General features: G+C 40.2%; 3 protein-coding genes across 3 annotated transcripts in view; 1 reads left to right on the top strand and 2 right to left on the bottom strand.

Annotated features, from left to right (window-relative positions):
* Positions 1-16,508, top strand: part of LOC145449718 (CD166 antigen homolog) — a 169,438-nt gene that overhangs the window by 16,524 nt on the left and 136,406 nt on the right. The gene's annotated exons all lie outside the window — the stretch shown is intronic.
* On the bottom strand, positions 329-5,331 carry LOC145449713 (exportin-7-B-like). Its single transcript, XM_080328128.1, has one exon. The coding sequence runs from the start codon at positions 5,222-5,224 to the stop codon at positions 1,931-1,933; it is 3,294 nt and encodes a 1,097-aa protein (XP_080184254.1). The 5' UTR covers positions 5,225-5,331; the 3' UTR covers positions 329-1,930.
* Positions 7,560-13,457, bottom strand: LOC145450716 (uncharacterized). Its single transcript, XM_080329219.1, has 2 exons — positions 12,243-13,457; positions 7,560-11,254 (listed from the first exon to the last, which is right to left on the bottom strand). The coding sequence occupies exons 1-2, from the start codon at positions 12,452-12,454 to the stop codon at positions 10,942-10,944; spliced, it is 525 nt and encodes a 174-aa protein (XP_080185345.1). The 5' UTR covers positions 12,455-13,457; the 3' UTR covers positions 7,560-10,941.

Genomic DNA, 16,508 nt, shown 5'->3' with positions numbered 1-16,508 from the left:
ACTACATTATGTGAGGTTGATTAGTTGTTGTGCGATCCTATATCTCGCAATTACGTACGTATCGAGTCGATACTATCGACCTCCGATCAACTGGTAAAAGTATGCTACACCTCGCCAAAATCCACTTCTGAAACTCAACCAATACTCAGGCCTTTCAATTTCTACTACTGACACATCTAGGTAGTTTGCATTTCTCCACTCTACTTCATGAGACTCTCAACGCGTGTTTGACAGAATACATGTCAGAGAACAAGACATATGCAGCAAATGAGGAGTAAGTGCTACTGAATGTATCCTTACTCTGCTATCATTAAACACTTCGACAACATTTGACATGAATGGAAACTTTGATTTTTAATAATGATCACAAACGCTTGCGCAGTGGCCAATTACAGCATCAACAATTCGAAAGAAATAGAAACGGGTATTAGCTATTTGTACAAAACTACCACGTATCGTGCAATCATGGTCTGCAGATCTCAATGTTTGAAATAGATAATTGAAAATTGGCAGAGAAACGCTTCAAGAATCATAAGATAGGCAAAGTGATCACAGTCGCAGTGGAGAATGGACAGACAACCCTGTACGAATAGACATGAAATGGCTTGACCATTGGACTGAATGTCATTGCACGGATCAACTTTGTTACAAGGTCCACAAACAGATCAATTCGGTTGAATAGTAACCGGTGCACCCTTATTATTAACAAAAAACAGTGAATAGTATATTCTTATTGACATCAACCAGGGTCATTTCAATAAGAACTATTCAATCGTGCATTGTAATTCTGTACCTCTGAGAGTCTCTGCAAAGATACAGTGAATTATTCAATTTGTCATCCAACAGCTGAAGTTAAGGCACTGATAAAACAGTGTCGAGGAGTCCCAATGCATCAGTGAACAAACAAACATAAATGAGACAGCAATTGCATTCGCAGATTACCCTAAAAAATTCCCAATATGATCATACTCAAACGTGTTATTATTTCCAAGCACAGACTCCACAACAACAACAAATTTGTGCAAAAGCAGCAGTTTCATAATAATCCACGGTGGAAAAATATAGGCGTACAATGGAATAATATATTCACATTGCGATCAACATGAATATTCTCAGCTGGCCTCATTAGGGGTAATCGTCAGCAACTCGCAGAGAATTGGACAGAACATTGTATATCAACAATCGTATCACCGAATATGACAATATGATTGTTGGTATACAATGTTCTTTCCAATTCTCCACTAGTCGCTAACGATTACTTCTGACCAGTGTCAGTCTAAAATATTCGGGTTCATTTTAATATGAATATGCTATTCAATTGTAAAATATTATGGTGCATTTCCGTGTGAATCTATTATACAATTGTATATTGAAGTTCTGTAAGTCCTAGTCTTCACAAAACAAAAAACAACAGTTTTGTTTGACCTTTGGAGAATGTTTTTAACGTGTTTTACAGATAATCAAATGTTGCACAACTTAAACTGCATTCTGAAATCTGGAAATTAACAGACATCACAAAAATCCACAATCAGAACCAACAATCCTAAATTAACAATATCACATTATGAGTAGAGCTGGGCACAATGATTCGAGTATCAATTTTAATATTCCGAGTCGAGTAAAAGATGAATTTTTCGAGAATTGAAATTATACACCATCTTCCACTAAGAGGTATATTATCAACAGAAATTATACTTATGACACTTTCTTGACATGGTGGGGGCCTTGCAACAACTATTAGTAGTATCATCATTCGTAGCATCTTAAAGATGTCACAAATCTACGTGTTCAAGTGTAAACGACATTTCCATACCTTCTTCGTGGTATATATTCCAACTTTCCACGTTATCCATACTGATAGGACGTCATGATCAGTAATACTCAACTCGAAGCCTAAATGTTGTACGTCACAGAATTAACACGAAACCAACTACGACATTTGACTGGGTTGAGACAAATCCAGCGCGATACCCGTATTTGTGTTCGACCTCATGGCTGAATTCATGTCTCTACGGAACAGCGACAAATTCTGGGTGAATCGATCCCTGTTCTTAGTGAGCAGGTTATTTTCGACGCCTTCCATCAACATCCCAAAACTCTTCTCGATCATGGATATCTTGGAAGGAAAATTCGCAAATTCAGTCTCACACATTGACTTTTGCATCGTAGCGAAAAATTCTTGATTCAGCAGAATCAACCCGAGAAGCGGACGTGACAGACTCCATTGATTTCTACAATCTTCGAATATAATCATGTTCAAAACAGTTGACATCATCTTCTGCAAGATATCTGGATGCTGAGTCATGACTCTGAGAAAATGTTGGTTTCTTTCTTGCGCGTGCGGGTCTCTGGTGTAACGGGTTCTTCGCATTTCCCCCGATCTTGACAGCAGTCTGAACAAATGTGTGACCATGTAATCCAAAGCAGCGCAACAGTTGGTGCAGACCATCGCGTCTAACGATGACAACCCTGCTGATATTGACGACAAAATCCGATGCATCATTTCAGTCGGTAATCCGGTCAGAAAAGTCATATGGTCTTGAGCAAGGATTTCAATCAGTGTGAAATACGAGGATGTAAGTTTGGGGTAATGCATCAAGTCAGATTCGGGAACACAGATCACAAGTTTTATGATCATATTCAAGACATCATCCAAGGTAGGGTCGTTGTACAGTCGAAAAACACCAAAATTCACGTAATTTCCACACAATGCATGCTTCAGCAATGTAAAACATAATGAAATTCCTTTCAGTTTGTGAGAGTACATTTTTTCTTTCGGAATGTCGGTTGCTTCTAAAATTCTTGACCCGTACAGACATATCATTTTGCTTGCTTCTTTGAACAGTAAGATTCCGTTGGGCGACGAAACTTCAAACTGCAAACGCTGTCCGCGATTTGTAACCATCTCGGTCATTACTTTCAAGATCGGGGTCGTGACCTGCGGTTCAACAAACCAGCAGCCAATCGCATTCAGCATAACCAGTGTAAAATTCGGGTACAGCCAATCGAAAAGCATCGCATAACTTGACTTGTTATTGAACGAATGTATCACTCCTCTCAGATCTCTCGCCATACCGATCATTGTTTTCATTACAATGTCATTCATGGACACGTTTCCGAGATTTGATCCCAACACTTGCATTAGCGATTCTAACATCGATTCAAAAGGGGCCATGAATTGATTGAATTTATCTTCATCATCTCCCAAGTCGACTGTCACAAAATGCCCGAGAGCCATATAAAAAGTGGTTCTGCATCTTAGGTCCGTCATTTGAGAATCGACTCCTAGAAAAGGAAATTGCGTGCTGTTGTGATTTTTTAGAAGGAATTGAATAGCTTCTAGTTTTACAAGCTTTCTGACGCTGCTATATCCAATCGACAGATCGTTTAACAAAGTCATCGTTTTTTTAATGATAACTTCATGGCTGTTCCAATTTTTCAGGTTCTTGATGATCTTGGTGACCAATACACTGAGCATCACTGAATCATCGGAAATTTCCAAATTATCGGATAATATCTTGTAAACTTTTGACGTTCTCTGGACTTGATCTCCGATGTATATTTTCCGAAACTGCTCGAAAAACGATAGCAAAGCGACTTCAATTTTCGCGCACCCTCGTCCAGACTCTAGTCGCCTGTCATTCAAATCCATCAACCTCAACACCCTGACGACTAACTCGCCATCAATAGTGTCGTGTTCATCATTGGAAGCAAATGCAACACGACCGCCGATCACAGCTCCGATAATATGAATTAACCAAGCTAGTTGACCTTCAGGTAACGCCATTTGCTGTACATCACCGTGGAGAACTTCCTGAAATCGTTTTACTGTTTCATCAAATGTACGAACAATATGATCACAAGTTTTCTCATATTCACAACGTGCGATCCACGATATTTGATCCAATTGCAACTTAACCGAGTCGAGATCTTCCAAAGGATCATCGAGTCCATCTCTCAGAACGATTGCAACAGATTCAACACGAGATTCCATGTAAGCTCTGGTTATCTCCGGGGTTAGCGTTTCCAGCAGATGTGGTTCTTGTGTTTTAACGTAAGGCATGCTGGATGCCATTCTTTGCCACAAACCCAACAAATAATGCAAGGAGCTGGCAGAGAACGTGCACATTCTTAATGAAGTGATCGTGAAATCAGCCACTAATTTAATACACTGCGTGTAGCACGGTATTTTAACAAGTTCCCCGAGTTGATAATTAGATTTAAGGCGTGCTAGAAGCCGGCAGAATTCGTGGTAAGACGCAGCATCCGATAACTTGTCTGGATTTTCAAGGATTAGTTTCACGCCTGATAACAAATCAGACAAGAATGCCGATCTTTCTGCATTGTTCAGCAGAGTTCTACGCACGGAAGCCATTTGCACGAGACACGATAGAACAGTGGGACATAGCTGCATCGGTAATCTCTTGTACAATCCAAAATACAGCTGCATGGTGGTGCCTTCTCTAAAAATCGAGCGCCAATTGGTAGGTACCTGGACAGTACACAGATCGTCGCTAGATTCGTCGTGTGATGTCCCAATGAAGTCATACGAGAGACACGACAATCCCAATTCAAGTACAGCACCTATTAGAGTGGTTTTCAACAAATCATCGAAATTGTTGACGCTACTTGTAGCTTGTTGCAAAAGATCGCAATGCAGCTGAAATATGTTAAGCAGTGTATTGTCTCTGAATGACGACGCAATTTTTCTATGACGTGTCAACGGTTTTACACACTCCGATTCGTTCATTTCATTCACGAGCATTTTCAGAATTTGAGCGCCTGTGATGCATTGATTGATATTTCCTTTAAGGAATTTAGAAATGTCCTCCACTACATGTCGAAAAAGCCATTCGTCTTTTGTACCGTCGAACCATGATAGTTTTGTGATCCGCGCAAACAGCTGCATCATTCCCTGAGACACAAATGATACTAGTTTTTGCGAGGAATACAGATAGTTCAATGTGTAATTTCGGATGTCCATTTTTTGTTGGGTAGTCAAATTCGATCCTTGCTTGCTCGCGATTTTAGTGAGAGTCGATGCCGCGAGGTGTTGGGCGTAAGGCGAAGTCCCTCTTTGGAAGAGAAGCTGGCATTTTTCCAAAGCGGATGGGTCCGAGGGGAATTCTACGAGGACTTTCTCTGCATGCTGACGGGTTGCGGTGTCACCCGTTTCGAACATAGCTTGACAAAGCTTTTCCAGTTGTAGGACTTCTTGCTCCATGACTGGCGTTTTGGTAACTGATTATAGCTACAATATAGAAACGTGAAAAAATTGAAAGTCATATCTGGTATAGCCTACTAGCTTGGTCAACTATACATAATTCTAGATGTTCAGTTAAACTTAATCTACAGGGCGTGCACTATTTACGTTAAAAATAAGGTCAGTCACTATATATTTAGAATAAGGTTACTGAGTAACTTCCGTTACTCCACTGCTACGGGTTATTGTGTCATTAGGGTTGTGGTTGGTGGTGAGGGGCATTAGAATTGCGTGTCCTTTGGGTTAGGGATTAGGATCATTAAGGTGTGGGTTAGGATGATTAGGGTTGGAGGCGAGTGGTTACGGTCATTAGCATTGGGGTTTATTGTAATTGTAAACATATAGAGGCTGATGACTGACCTTTGTGAACACGACTGATCTTATTTTGAAAATAAGACTGCCCCTATTGTGAACATGACTGACCTTATTGTGAACATGATCAGAATATATCTTGGTCACAGTTGTGTTTTTCATAACATAAGTATGGTCGAGATACAGCCGAAATTGAAATCAGTATATCACGAAAACTTGGCAGAATGTCAGAAACAGACGCAAGCTACTCTCATTCCACAGAAACGAAAATCACATATAGTGCGGACTACTGAATTTGAGCACTTCTCCTTTTGTCTTTTTAGAGGTGGTGTTATGGTGGGCTGGTTACAGCACATACACGTTATCCCCTCGTCTCGACATGGTCATGGATTATAGAGCTCGGTCGAGAACAATCTCAATTCTAATAATTCAATCAACGTGCATCAGTCAGCAAAAATGTCGTGGAACAACCAGATCTAGATCTTATTCCCAAAATATGATCATCAGTAATCAGTGTTCTCCCTGCCTGAGTACCGTATGTCCAGATTCATATCGTTTATAATTGGCTTTGGTGGGGTTATGTTGACTAGGGTTAACTAGGATATCGTGTAATTAGGGCTGTGGGTTGGGTTGAGTTGGACGTTCGGTATCATACGATCAGGGTGACGAATGCAATACTACCATGAGTACCATCTATAACCTAACCCCTGACACAAAGGAATTGTGAGCGCCATAGTCTGACATGTTCATGGGATTCCGATTGGTGATGTTGTGGATAAGACATACAAGACCCAAACCAGTGAGCGCCAACAGCCTACCCAAAAGCAAAGTCACTTTAATAAATACCTCAGCCGGTTTACAGTCCCTCCTGGGCACAAATCACATGCAAGCGAAAATCGAGAAGCAAAAAGCAATCACGTTTTACGCATGAATGGAGACAATACCATTGAGCTGTATTACTACCGACAGCCAGTATCGGTTCATCGCCATCATTGGATCATTACCAATTTTATCAGTTCACACACCACAAAAATGCGATACAATGAAAAGATAGGAAGTGTTGAAGCGACTTGGAGTAGCCTATGGAATCAGACCCCCACCTTGGCCTAGGCGATGTAAAGAGGAGGCATGCACTGCACACTGAATGAAAGTAAAAGAAGATAGTATTGAACAAAGCAAGCGACAAAATTGAGGTGGCATGTCATGGAAGGCGAGATCGATAGGTCAGGTCATGGTCCGTTAATCTTGAGGATGAATTAGTACACATTTAGTAGTAATTGCTCTCATTCTTCAATCGTCGACTTCGTATTCGTGCCAGTGTTGGGATCAAGTCACCACCTTCGAGTCACGAGTCATCTCGAGTCATTTCACATTTTGACTCGAATCAAGTCAAGTCACTCGTTTTTTGGAGGTGACTCGAATCAAGTCAAGTCACGAGTCAAGTCACAATTCAAGTCAAATTGAATTTTTGAAGTATATATGATGATTCCGAGTCATCACATTTTGCTAGCTGCTACTACTTCTACTTCGTAATATTTTGTTATCTACTTGCCTGAGGAATTTCGGGGCGGGTTTCAAGCACTATCAACATTTAATTTTCATAAAAGTTGAGTAAAGCCCAGAATTTTCGTCGCGCTTCTCGCTCAGTGGATACGGACTACGGAGTATGGAGTAACCGCGCATTATGATTCACGAAAGTATCGGTGAATATAATTTAGGTAGCGGGTTGGCGTGGTTCCGTTCACACCGCATTGTCGCCCTTCACCCATAAGAAATATGTTATCACAGTAGCCTATATATGGCTCATCATAACGTTTGAAACTGATGTGTCCCAATCTTGCATTTAGGCCTACTATTATCATATCGTAATCTAGCAGTCCATATGTCTTGTCGTAATCTGGTACAGTGGACTCTGAATTTTCTTTAGCTGTAGAGCTGTTAGCATACCGGCTTTGTAACTTTCTGGACTAAGATGGGGCATACATTTTCCGCGTTCAAATGTAGTATTTGTATTTCGCTTTCAATTCTCAGTATCATATGCTTTGAGTTTAAATTGATAACAGTTATTTCAACCTACACGTTGGAGTATAAAAGCAAGAGTATAGTAAATGCACACAATATATTTTTACGATCTACCATATTTTTTATATACGTTTACTTATCGCGCAAAGTGTTTACACCGTATCCTATACAACTTCTCCGTATTCCTCTTCGACTAAACTACTGGCCTTATAACATGGGGGAGTGCGGCATACCATGATATTTACTAAAACGTGCTGTTCGAGCAAACAGAGGATAAGTATCGCATTTCTCTATCAATACTATCATTTTCATCTCATGATGCGGACGAATGCTAGTGCTGTCGAAACTTGAATACCTCCTGGTATGCATCAATATAAATCAAGCTCGGCACCTTTCGCATAGCTCAATTTGCATCTTTTGACAATTCAATCGGACGAATTACGATCGTTTTCACAACTACTTACTTACTTGAGTAGATTTAAAGTCATTCAATTCAACTTCTACTTCAAGTAGTTTTGAGTTGCCTGTGAAAGGAGTACTTCTACTCGTACTTCAGTAGATTTTTTCGTCGATACTTCTACTTCTACTTGAGTAGCTTTCGTGACTACTTTGACCATATCTGCTGAGTCGTCTCAGGAACAGAGATGCGTAGTTATTAGATTAAATCTATTGCTAGCATATCAACGCAAGCCGTGATAATTTCGTTTGCATTCAATATATTTGTGGTGTGACAATGGAGGATCAGTGAAACTTACAATCAGTGAATGACTGGTTGCTCTTGCAAGTCGCACCGGCGTGTCGCGAACAGTCAAAACACAATAGATAAAGTGATTTAATCGACACCGTTTATTTGATGACTCGAAATTGACTCCTATTCACGAGTCAAGTCATACGAAAAAGTTGACTCGAGACTCTGGTCATTCCAACACTGATTCGGACACTAATTTACGACTTATTATATTTATCACCATACTCTGGCTCGTTTTGAACCATACCCGGGCCCGCCTAGGCGATGTAAAGAAGAGGCAAGCACAAATTGCACACTGAATGAAAAGTAAAATGAGTTAATATAAAAGGAAAAGCGACAAAATGAGGTGGCATGTGACGGCTGGCGTGATCGAAATGTCAGGTTGTGGCACGGATAAGTAGAGGTCTGGCTAGTAGGCCTATTCATTCAGTAGAAACTGTTTGTATTTCGACTTTAATATGAACAATGAACATGCTCGACGACTGATGCGGATACCCGATCGTTCTGAACTGGCGGTGTGCCGTCTAATCCCAAACGTACTATTTTCTAAACTTGACTCTTTAGATATTTCGCTTCCTCTCTAATGCATGTATTTACTGATAGGCTGTGATGGGATGATAGCACAATTTTGGTGAATCAAAATCAATATGCGGCTGCCCTCATTCTAATATTTATTCGAAATTCGTTTGGCATCATCATAGACTCCTAAACAACATCGTCATATAGAATTATATTTATATTTAACACATTATAGACATAGGCTTTACAAAGGCTATGATGCCACACCATAACCGCCCGATTTGAGTGGCCATGCAACGCCTAGACTTCATCATTATCATGATTTAATATACCCTTATCATCATCTCAAAACACCGCAGGTAGCATGAAATGAATTCGAATATAGGCCTATACTTAGAATAGCATTTCGATAAAACATCACCTTGGCCTATACTGATAATAAAGGAACGTGAAAAAGAGACATGCATGCTGTGCTGAGTCAAAAGGGTTGAGAGCGGGTAATATAGAATAGACAAGCAATGGAACTGAAGTGTTATATCCCGGTAGACGAAATCCACCCCCGGTAATCTCAAGAGCAGGCTGTTATTTATTCAGTAGAATCTGCATGTATTTTGTCGTTTTGCTGTGAACACGATCCACGACTGTTGGATATAGCCGGCGAAATATTTCTCCACTCTACACGTCGTCTACACGTCGTCAGTGGATAGAGCGTGGCGTTCTCCAGTAATTCGCGCTGCCCATATGGAAATGGAGGGGTCACGGGTATTGTACTACGACTAGGGCTGGGCAAAACGATTCGAGTACTCGAATCTGAATCGAGTATTAATTTTAATGATTCGATTCGAGTAGTGAAAGACGATTTTTTCGAGTACTGAAGTTATGCGCTTCTCACTACTGAAAGTTAACTTATCAACGAGAATTATAGTTTCGATACTAATTTTCACCCTTGAAACCTTGATTGGCGGTATCGTAGCATGCGAAACATATATGGTACAACGCTACGAAGGTTACTGTACGTAGCACATTTCCGAAGTCATGATTATCCCACAACATTGTCACCAAGTGGAATGAAATCGGTATGGTCGAGAAAATACCAAAGCATCTTTTATGAAATGGATAACTGGTATCTTTGTGGTGGCATAAACGGTACATCTTTGAAATTTGACATATTACATTCTGTCATGACGGTATAATGGGTGATACTCGATTACTCGACTCGACTCGAAGCATACTGTACGTGATTCAGAATCGAATCACTCAGGTAGCCTACTCGATTATGCCCAGCCCTACAACCACGACCTGTATTCCAAGCATTCGCCGGCCGTGTTTATAACTGCAAAAAATATAGACCGACAGTGACCGTTCACTGGAAAACGTGATTAGATTAAAAAATTGAATATGAATTAAATATTACGTGGATGTAAAGCAAACCTTATCGATTCGGAAATAATGTAATGTTATTATCGAATGTCACATTCGATACCAAATCGTCATTTTTGGGCGGTCCGCAGCCATCTGTTAGCACAGGGGCACGGCTGATATGAAGATCCGTTTTGAATTGATCTTCGTCGTTGGTTCAGTGGTGCTCGTGTGTCAATAATAACATATAAATCAGTCGCCCCCGTTTTCGCTTTGTTGCCTTTTCCCAGCTCTATCTTATATTAAACATTGAAAATCTCACGCTCCCACTCCATCCCTCTTTATTTCAGCGTTGAGTAGACGAAGCGTTCGTATCATTATAGAAATATTGTCAAACAGTTAGCTCTTTTTAGTTTGTAGACATGATGTATCTTGGTTTAAATTCCCAAGTTCTACCAATCATAGAACAAGCGGAAAGTTGTCTTCATGCGAAACGGTATCTCATGCTTCAGCGGGAGACTGAATATAATTTGTGAAATAATCAACCAGTCTGTCGAGAAGAATGAGCTCGGATATCATCATTGCGGCATCATCATCGTGGTCGTTATACTAGCATTTCAGACCTCACTGCCGGATCTTCTATACGCCTAAGGATCTCCGTGCTGATTGAAATCACTGGCGCATTCCCAAGTTCGCACAGATTGCGATAGCTTGTGTGTCATCCGTCTAACAGTGACGCTGTAAAAAAGCTGGACGGCACGGACGATTTTTGTTCGACGGAAGACAAATTTGGTTGTGATGTAACGACTCCGTTAGCGAGGCTGTTATCGTCAGCCGTTTTCAAATAGGTCTCTACCTCTTCTCTCATCTCTTCTGACTTTTGTCTGGCAGTTTGAAGGAATTGTTCGAATTCGTCTCCGTCCTTCGACGGTATACTTTTCGTTTTGCTTTTGAACGATCCTTTCTCGGGTGCAGATGCGAGTTGGTCTTTCTCGCTGGCCAGAGAAGCTTGATAACGAGGTTCATTTCCTCTGTCACATAAGTGTATGGTTATAATATCAGTTGATATGTTTAGTAGACCTATAAAGTATGTTGTCGGCTATATATCTGCATTAGGACCCGGTCCCGAGGCGAGCACCTTATCTGAAGAATGTTGATATATTATTATGCATGGATATTTTACACCAGGCCGATATTATTTTTCATAATTCCCAAACCGTCGACTTATAGTCAGTACTTTGTCTGAATACTCAAACAGGTCTTGACTTCTTGCGTTATCGTGTAACTTACTCAAGTTGTTATGTTTTTAAACTTCTATGACTTCTGAATAATAGTTTTTCATGCAAAACTACCTACTTTTTACAGTTTGTATGTTGAAAAATAGAAATATAGTTTGAGGATAAGTTTTCATCACTAGTATGTGTCAAACTTGAAGAGCTTCTTGGAGGTACAGAACTTCAATATGCATTTGAACAGTATATTCTTATGGAAATGAACCCGACTATTTTCGGCTGACACTCTTCAGCAACTAGTAGAGAATTGGAAAGAACATTGTATATCAACAATCGTATCACAAAATATGACGTCACCGGCATGAAATTTCGAATAATCGGGGCGAAGAGATCACTTAAGATCACTTTTAGATGGTACGAGCTCCTTCTGTTGGTACAAACTTGGTTGGTATATTTCATTCTGCATTAGTAGCTAATATACACCTTGCAATTCTGACAGTAGCTCACAATAACTGTTAAAAGTATGCGATCCCCAGAGCAAATGTTACGAAACTATATTCAACAGGGATGTTTAGATCTCCTAGATAGGGATATCTAGCAATCTAATTATACTCAAGTATAGGCTACTATTTAGGTCTTCATATTGTATTTCAACTTGAATCAGTCGACAAATCTTGGAAATTGCTACTTATTCCTTGAGTAGCAACACTGACTAATTTTCCACCGTCTATTTGCCGAATATAGTACCATAACGCTACTGCTTGATTGAGAAAGAGAGATCGGTTACCGGTAGTAATTCCCTCTGCTTGCAGACGGCGCATCGCCTGATTGTAATGAAACCAGCTCCTCGTCTACAGAAAACGGGTCCTCGCCGTCGATATCAAGGTATCCTTCGAGATAAGGCTTCGTGTGATATTGACGCTTGATTCGCCTGTTCGTCCACGGCAGAAATATGACGCTCAGGCATCCGCCACATTTTTGGAATCCGTATTCTAACATTATGAATTAGATCTGCAGAACACAGTATCGCGATGAAATTCGTGCCTGGTTTTCTTAAAAATGCTACAGGAGAACAGTATAGTGCAAAACGAGCCAAGCTTGCTGAACAAACATTTTCCATTCTCGTGCTTTTGTTTGCGAATTCCGTAATTCTAATTTAATTTATAAAAGCTGATGTCCTTCGAGGACGACCAAATGTCCTCCTTTTCGGCAATTCGTCGTCCTTTATAGCTTTGACAGCCAGTCCAGGGGAGAGGCCCAACCAAAAAACGTCATAAATGACGCGAAATTTGCAACGTGAATGCGTGGACGTTCGGGCCAGGGTCTTCTGGGAGTTGGACAGGAAAAATAACCTTTTTTAGTCGACACGTAAGGACCGTAAAAATGTTCAAATAATCTATCTTTTGTGATGTCTAAAAAGTGTCCTCTTTTCCGCATCCCAAAATATGTCAACACTGGCTTATCACGCTGTCGAAACATGAGCCCAGGGAAGCGATACGCTTTGAGGCGGGATTTTAATCAATTCGATGAGTAAACGGACACTCGGACCGTCATGCAGAGCACAATATCCGTATCATGGGAATGAAGTATTTAGAAAAACTCTTTCAAAATCCCTGTGGATACGTGGTAGCTCAGAAATTGCGGACGTAAACCAGGCATGCGTGTGGGATATAAAACACAATGTTCATTGTTCACAATCATAATCAGCGACATCCACTAGGCCTATATTCATCGGCTTGAGGTGATATCCCCGAGAATCAGTCTTGGCTTGTGAATGCTTATGATTGGTATTAGTAATATAATATCCTCTGATAAAATCCTCTCAAACTAACTTACTGCACTCACTCTATTCTGTGATGTAATGAACAAATAGGAGTTCGAACGACCAAGTGTATGGTTCCTCGACCTACTGTTAAATGCGCGTCCTAACAGTGTTCGATCTCGGTCTTTCGGCTATGATTCTCTGCACATTTTCATTCGTTTCATACCCTTCTTTTCATGATATAGCAGTTACATGGACGGGCTAGATCTAGAAAATGCGGCCTTGTAAATACAGTCTATCATAGTTTCTCCCAGCAGGGATTTCGAGAACTAGAAATTGCTGGTTTCTCGATTGAAACGAAAAATTATTGCTGCCGCTTGACGAGACTTTGCTATATAGCGCGAACTGACATGCCATATGTCGAAAGATAGCTGCCAACGTGATATATTTTCCGTGCTAGCTGGCATTCGCCTTGCGCGTCGTGACGTCGCTGCGAAATCAGAAACTCTAGTATCGCTCACTGCTCATATTCCTAAATATAGTGTTCTTGACTTCTTGTATACTGCATTACAGAAGGCCGATCATATTTTCTCCCAAGTAGCGCACCAGCAGCAGGCTAATCAATTTGGAATGTAGGCTAATGTAGCTCTCGCGATGAGCCTCAATAACACTGCTTAATCAATACTGCTTCCGCATATTGTTTCTGTAGCGTGCGAGCCGAATGCAAATATTGCCTCGTTACAGTATAAGCGCTCTGTCACAAGCGATTTGCACTTTTGCAATATTGGCAAACAATAAGCACAAAAAACGACGAATATCTCAGTTTGAGAACATACATTTTGTGGTTACGTTGTGGAATAGGCTACATGAGCGCTGAGCAGACTTGTACCCCGTACAAACTATTGGATTTCCAAAATGCTCACCAAGAACTAGAAAGATAGCCACTTTTCAAAACTCGCAACTAGAACTAGAAGTAATAACAACATATAATAACAGCAACTAACAAACTACAACAGTTACAATAGATTAAATTCCGAAGCAAGATATTTATATTTATTTCATCGGAATCTGATCAGCTTTCCATACGGACATCAGTACAGGTTTAAAATAGCAGGGGTTTCGACTCCAGAAACCCGCGCCCTGATTATACCTCACTATGCTATAAGTAATAATGACTCCGAGCTAGCAATGGCTGCAACAACATCACAGAACTCCGGTATCACGATTCAATTCAAACGTCGACACGTGCTTTTCAGCTGTTCGGCAACTAATTTTTTAATGCGCAACTATAGAACTAGAACCACTCACTTTTCAAAACCGCAACTAGAACTTGAGACTGAAAATCAGTAGTTTGTAAACCGTGAACTAACTTGATTGGTAGTTTGCACAATTCAATTATATTTATTGCGAACAATTCCACAAAGTCTGCACATGAGCTATTTAGATATCTGATCATGCAATAACATTCAACTGCTGAACACCGAAATGGCATTCCACTACACGAGACCTTTCGGCTTGGCGGAAAAATCACACAGGAGATGCATGGAATTTGATTTCCATCCTTCCGATATAATGGTGACGTTCCAGGAAGCAGAACACTCGAGCAGCGAAAGAGATCGATGCGCTTGTTATGAAATAATAATGAACCAAGCCGTTAATGGCTCAGCTATACGGCGTCAACGAAGATATTTCTGTAATCTAATCCGTCGAATCGCACCCGCAAACTTACGGATGCTGTCATAGTGTCATCAACTTGGGTCGTTTGCGGACCAAACCAATCAAATGATTCCTAAGCGTTAACAGCAAAATCCGGACCTTTGATCTTTACTGAAATGCTTCTCTCTGTCAAACCAATACAGCATAGACCAGCGGCCCGCGATGCGATTCTAACTGGACCGCGAAAAGTAGCCTGGTATTTAGAACGTAAAACCTACATTTGAATCCTATTGTGCGAACTAAAACCATAGGCTGTCTAAACTGAGCCGGAAATGCGTTAAACCTGTTCGTTCATATGTGTACACTGTACACTGTAGGGCTCTTCAAAAATGACTTTTTTTCTCAAATCGTACTGGCTACTTGATAAAATTGTTAGGTTACCTAATTTAAGCCTACACACAAAATTTGGTTCAATTCCAGCCAGTAACCGCTTTGCTACAGGAGAATAAAGTTTCTATATATTATATAAAAATCAATAATAAAAAATTTGAAAATTTTCTGTTCACCCCATGAAAGTGTTAGGCTGTCTATAGAAACGATGCTCACCAAATTTGGTTCAATTCCAACCACTGGAAGCGGAGTTATTGCCATCAAAAAATTTGGATTTGATTAATATAGTATTTACGGTGAGCACAACTATAATAAATAAACAAAGAATCGGTCACCGTAAATACTATTTTGTTCAAATCCAAATTTTTCGACGGCCATAACTCCGCTTCCACTGGTTGGAATTGAACCAAATTTGGTGAGCATCCTTTCTATAGACAGCCTAACACTTTCATGGGGTGAACAGAAAATTTTCAAATTTTTTATTATTGAATTTTATATAATATATAGAAACTTTATTCTCCTGTAGCAAAGCGGTTACTGGCTGGATTTGAACCAAATTTTGTGTGTAGGCTTAAATTAGGTAACCTAACAATTTTATCAAGTAGCCAGTACGATTTGAGAAAAAAAGTCATTTTTGAAGAGCCCTAGACAGGTCTCTGTTGGCCAAGGCGAAAATAGCGCGGATTTCAGGATATCTGCCACCGACGCTCTCAAACAAGAAGGAAAGGACGTACTTTATTTTTGTCCTTGAAGGCTAAATACCACGCACACAGCTCGGAACCAAGACTAGCTTTTGTAATATCCCAAATACATTCTGACGTCTTCATGGTGTGGTGTTATGAAATAATGTCCGTTAGGTGTCTACCTTGTCTGAATTTCCGCTAGTAATTACTGGGTTTGTCTATCATCGTTCTGGTGTTCGCCATTCTGGCGCTCTGAGAGTAGCATATGTTTCCTGGTTTACTTCTGTTTTAACGGAAGGTCACGACTCACGACACAGAAGGGAACAAGAGTTAATGGGATTTGAATGAATTGGGAGTGTTTCATGCTTCTCATTGTTGTGAATAGTGACACTGAATGAATAAATAATATCTTCAGTCAATTAATCCACACTTTATCATAGCCTAATTTTAACACATCCGCTTAGCAGCTTGCGTAATTACCTATTGTCCATTTGGAAATAAAATACTCCATGTATTATAGTTTCAACTTTCAGCACGCCAACCAATTTATTGCTTCTCATTT

The sequence above is a fragment of the Botryllus schlosseri genome, chromosome 11 (assembly GCF_051294905.1).
Source record: "Botryllus schlosseri isolate E-star chromosome 11, Bs_hap1, whole genome shotgun sequence".
Classification (NCBI taxonomy): domain Eukaryota; kingdom Metazoa; phylum Chordata; class Ascidiacea; order Stolidobranchia; family Styelidae; genus Botryllus; species Botryllus schlosseri.
This window is presented reverse-complemented; position numbering and strand designations above follow the sequence as displayed.

What these genes read in the sequence shown, in the direction of transcription:
- LOC145450716 (XM_080329219.1), bottom strand. Translation starts at nt 12,454, where the DNA reads ATGTTAGAATACGGATTCCAAAAATGTGGCGGATGCCTGAGCGTCATA. An exon ending in AGCAGAGGGAATTACTACCG is followed by an intron (nt 11,255 to 12,242) that starts GTAACCGATCTC and finishes CTTATGTGACAG; the next exon opens with AGGAAATGAACCTCGTTATC.
- LOC145449713 (XM_080328128.1), bottom strand. Translation starts at nt 5,224, where the DNA reads ATGGAGCAAGAAGTCCTACAACTGGAAAAGCTTTGTCAAGCTATGTTC.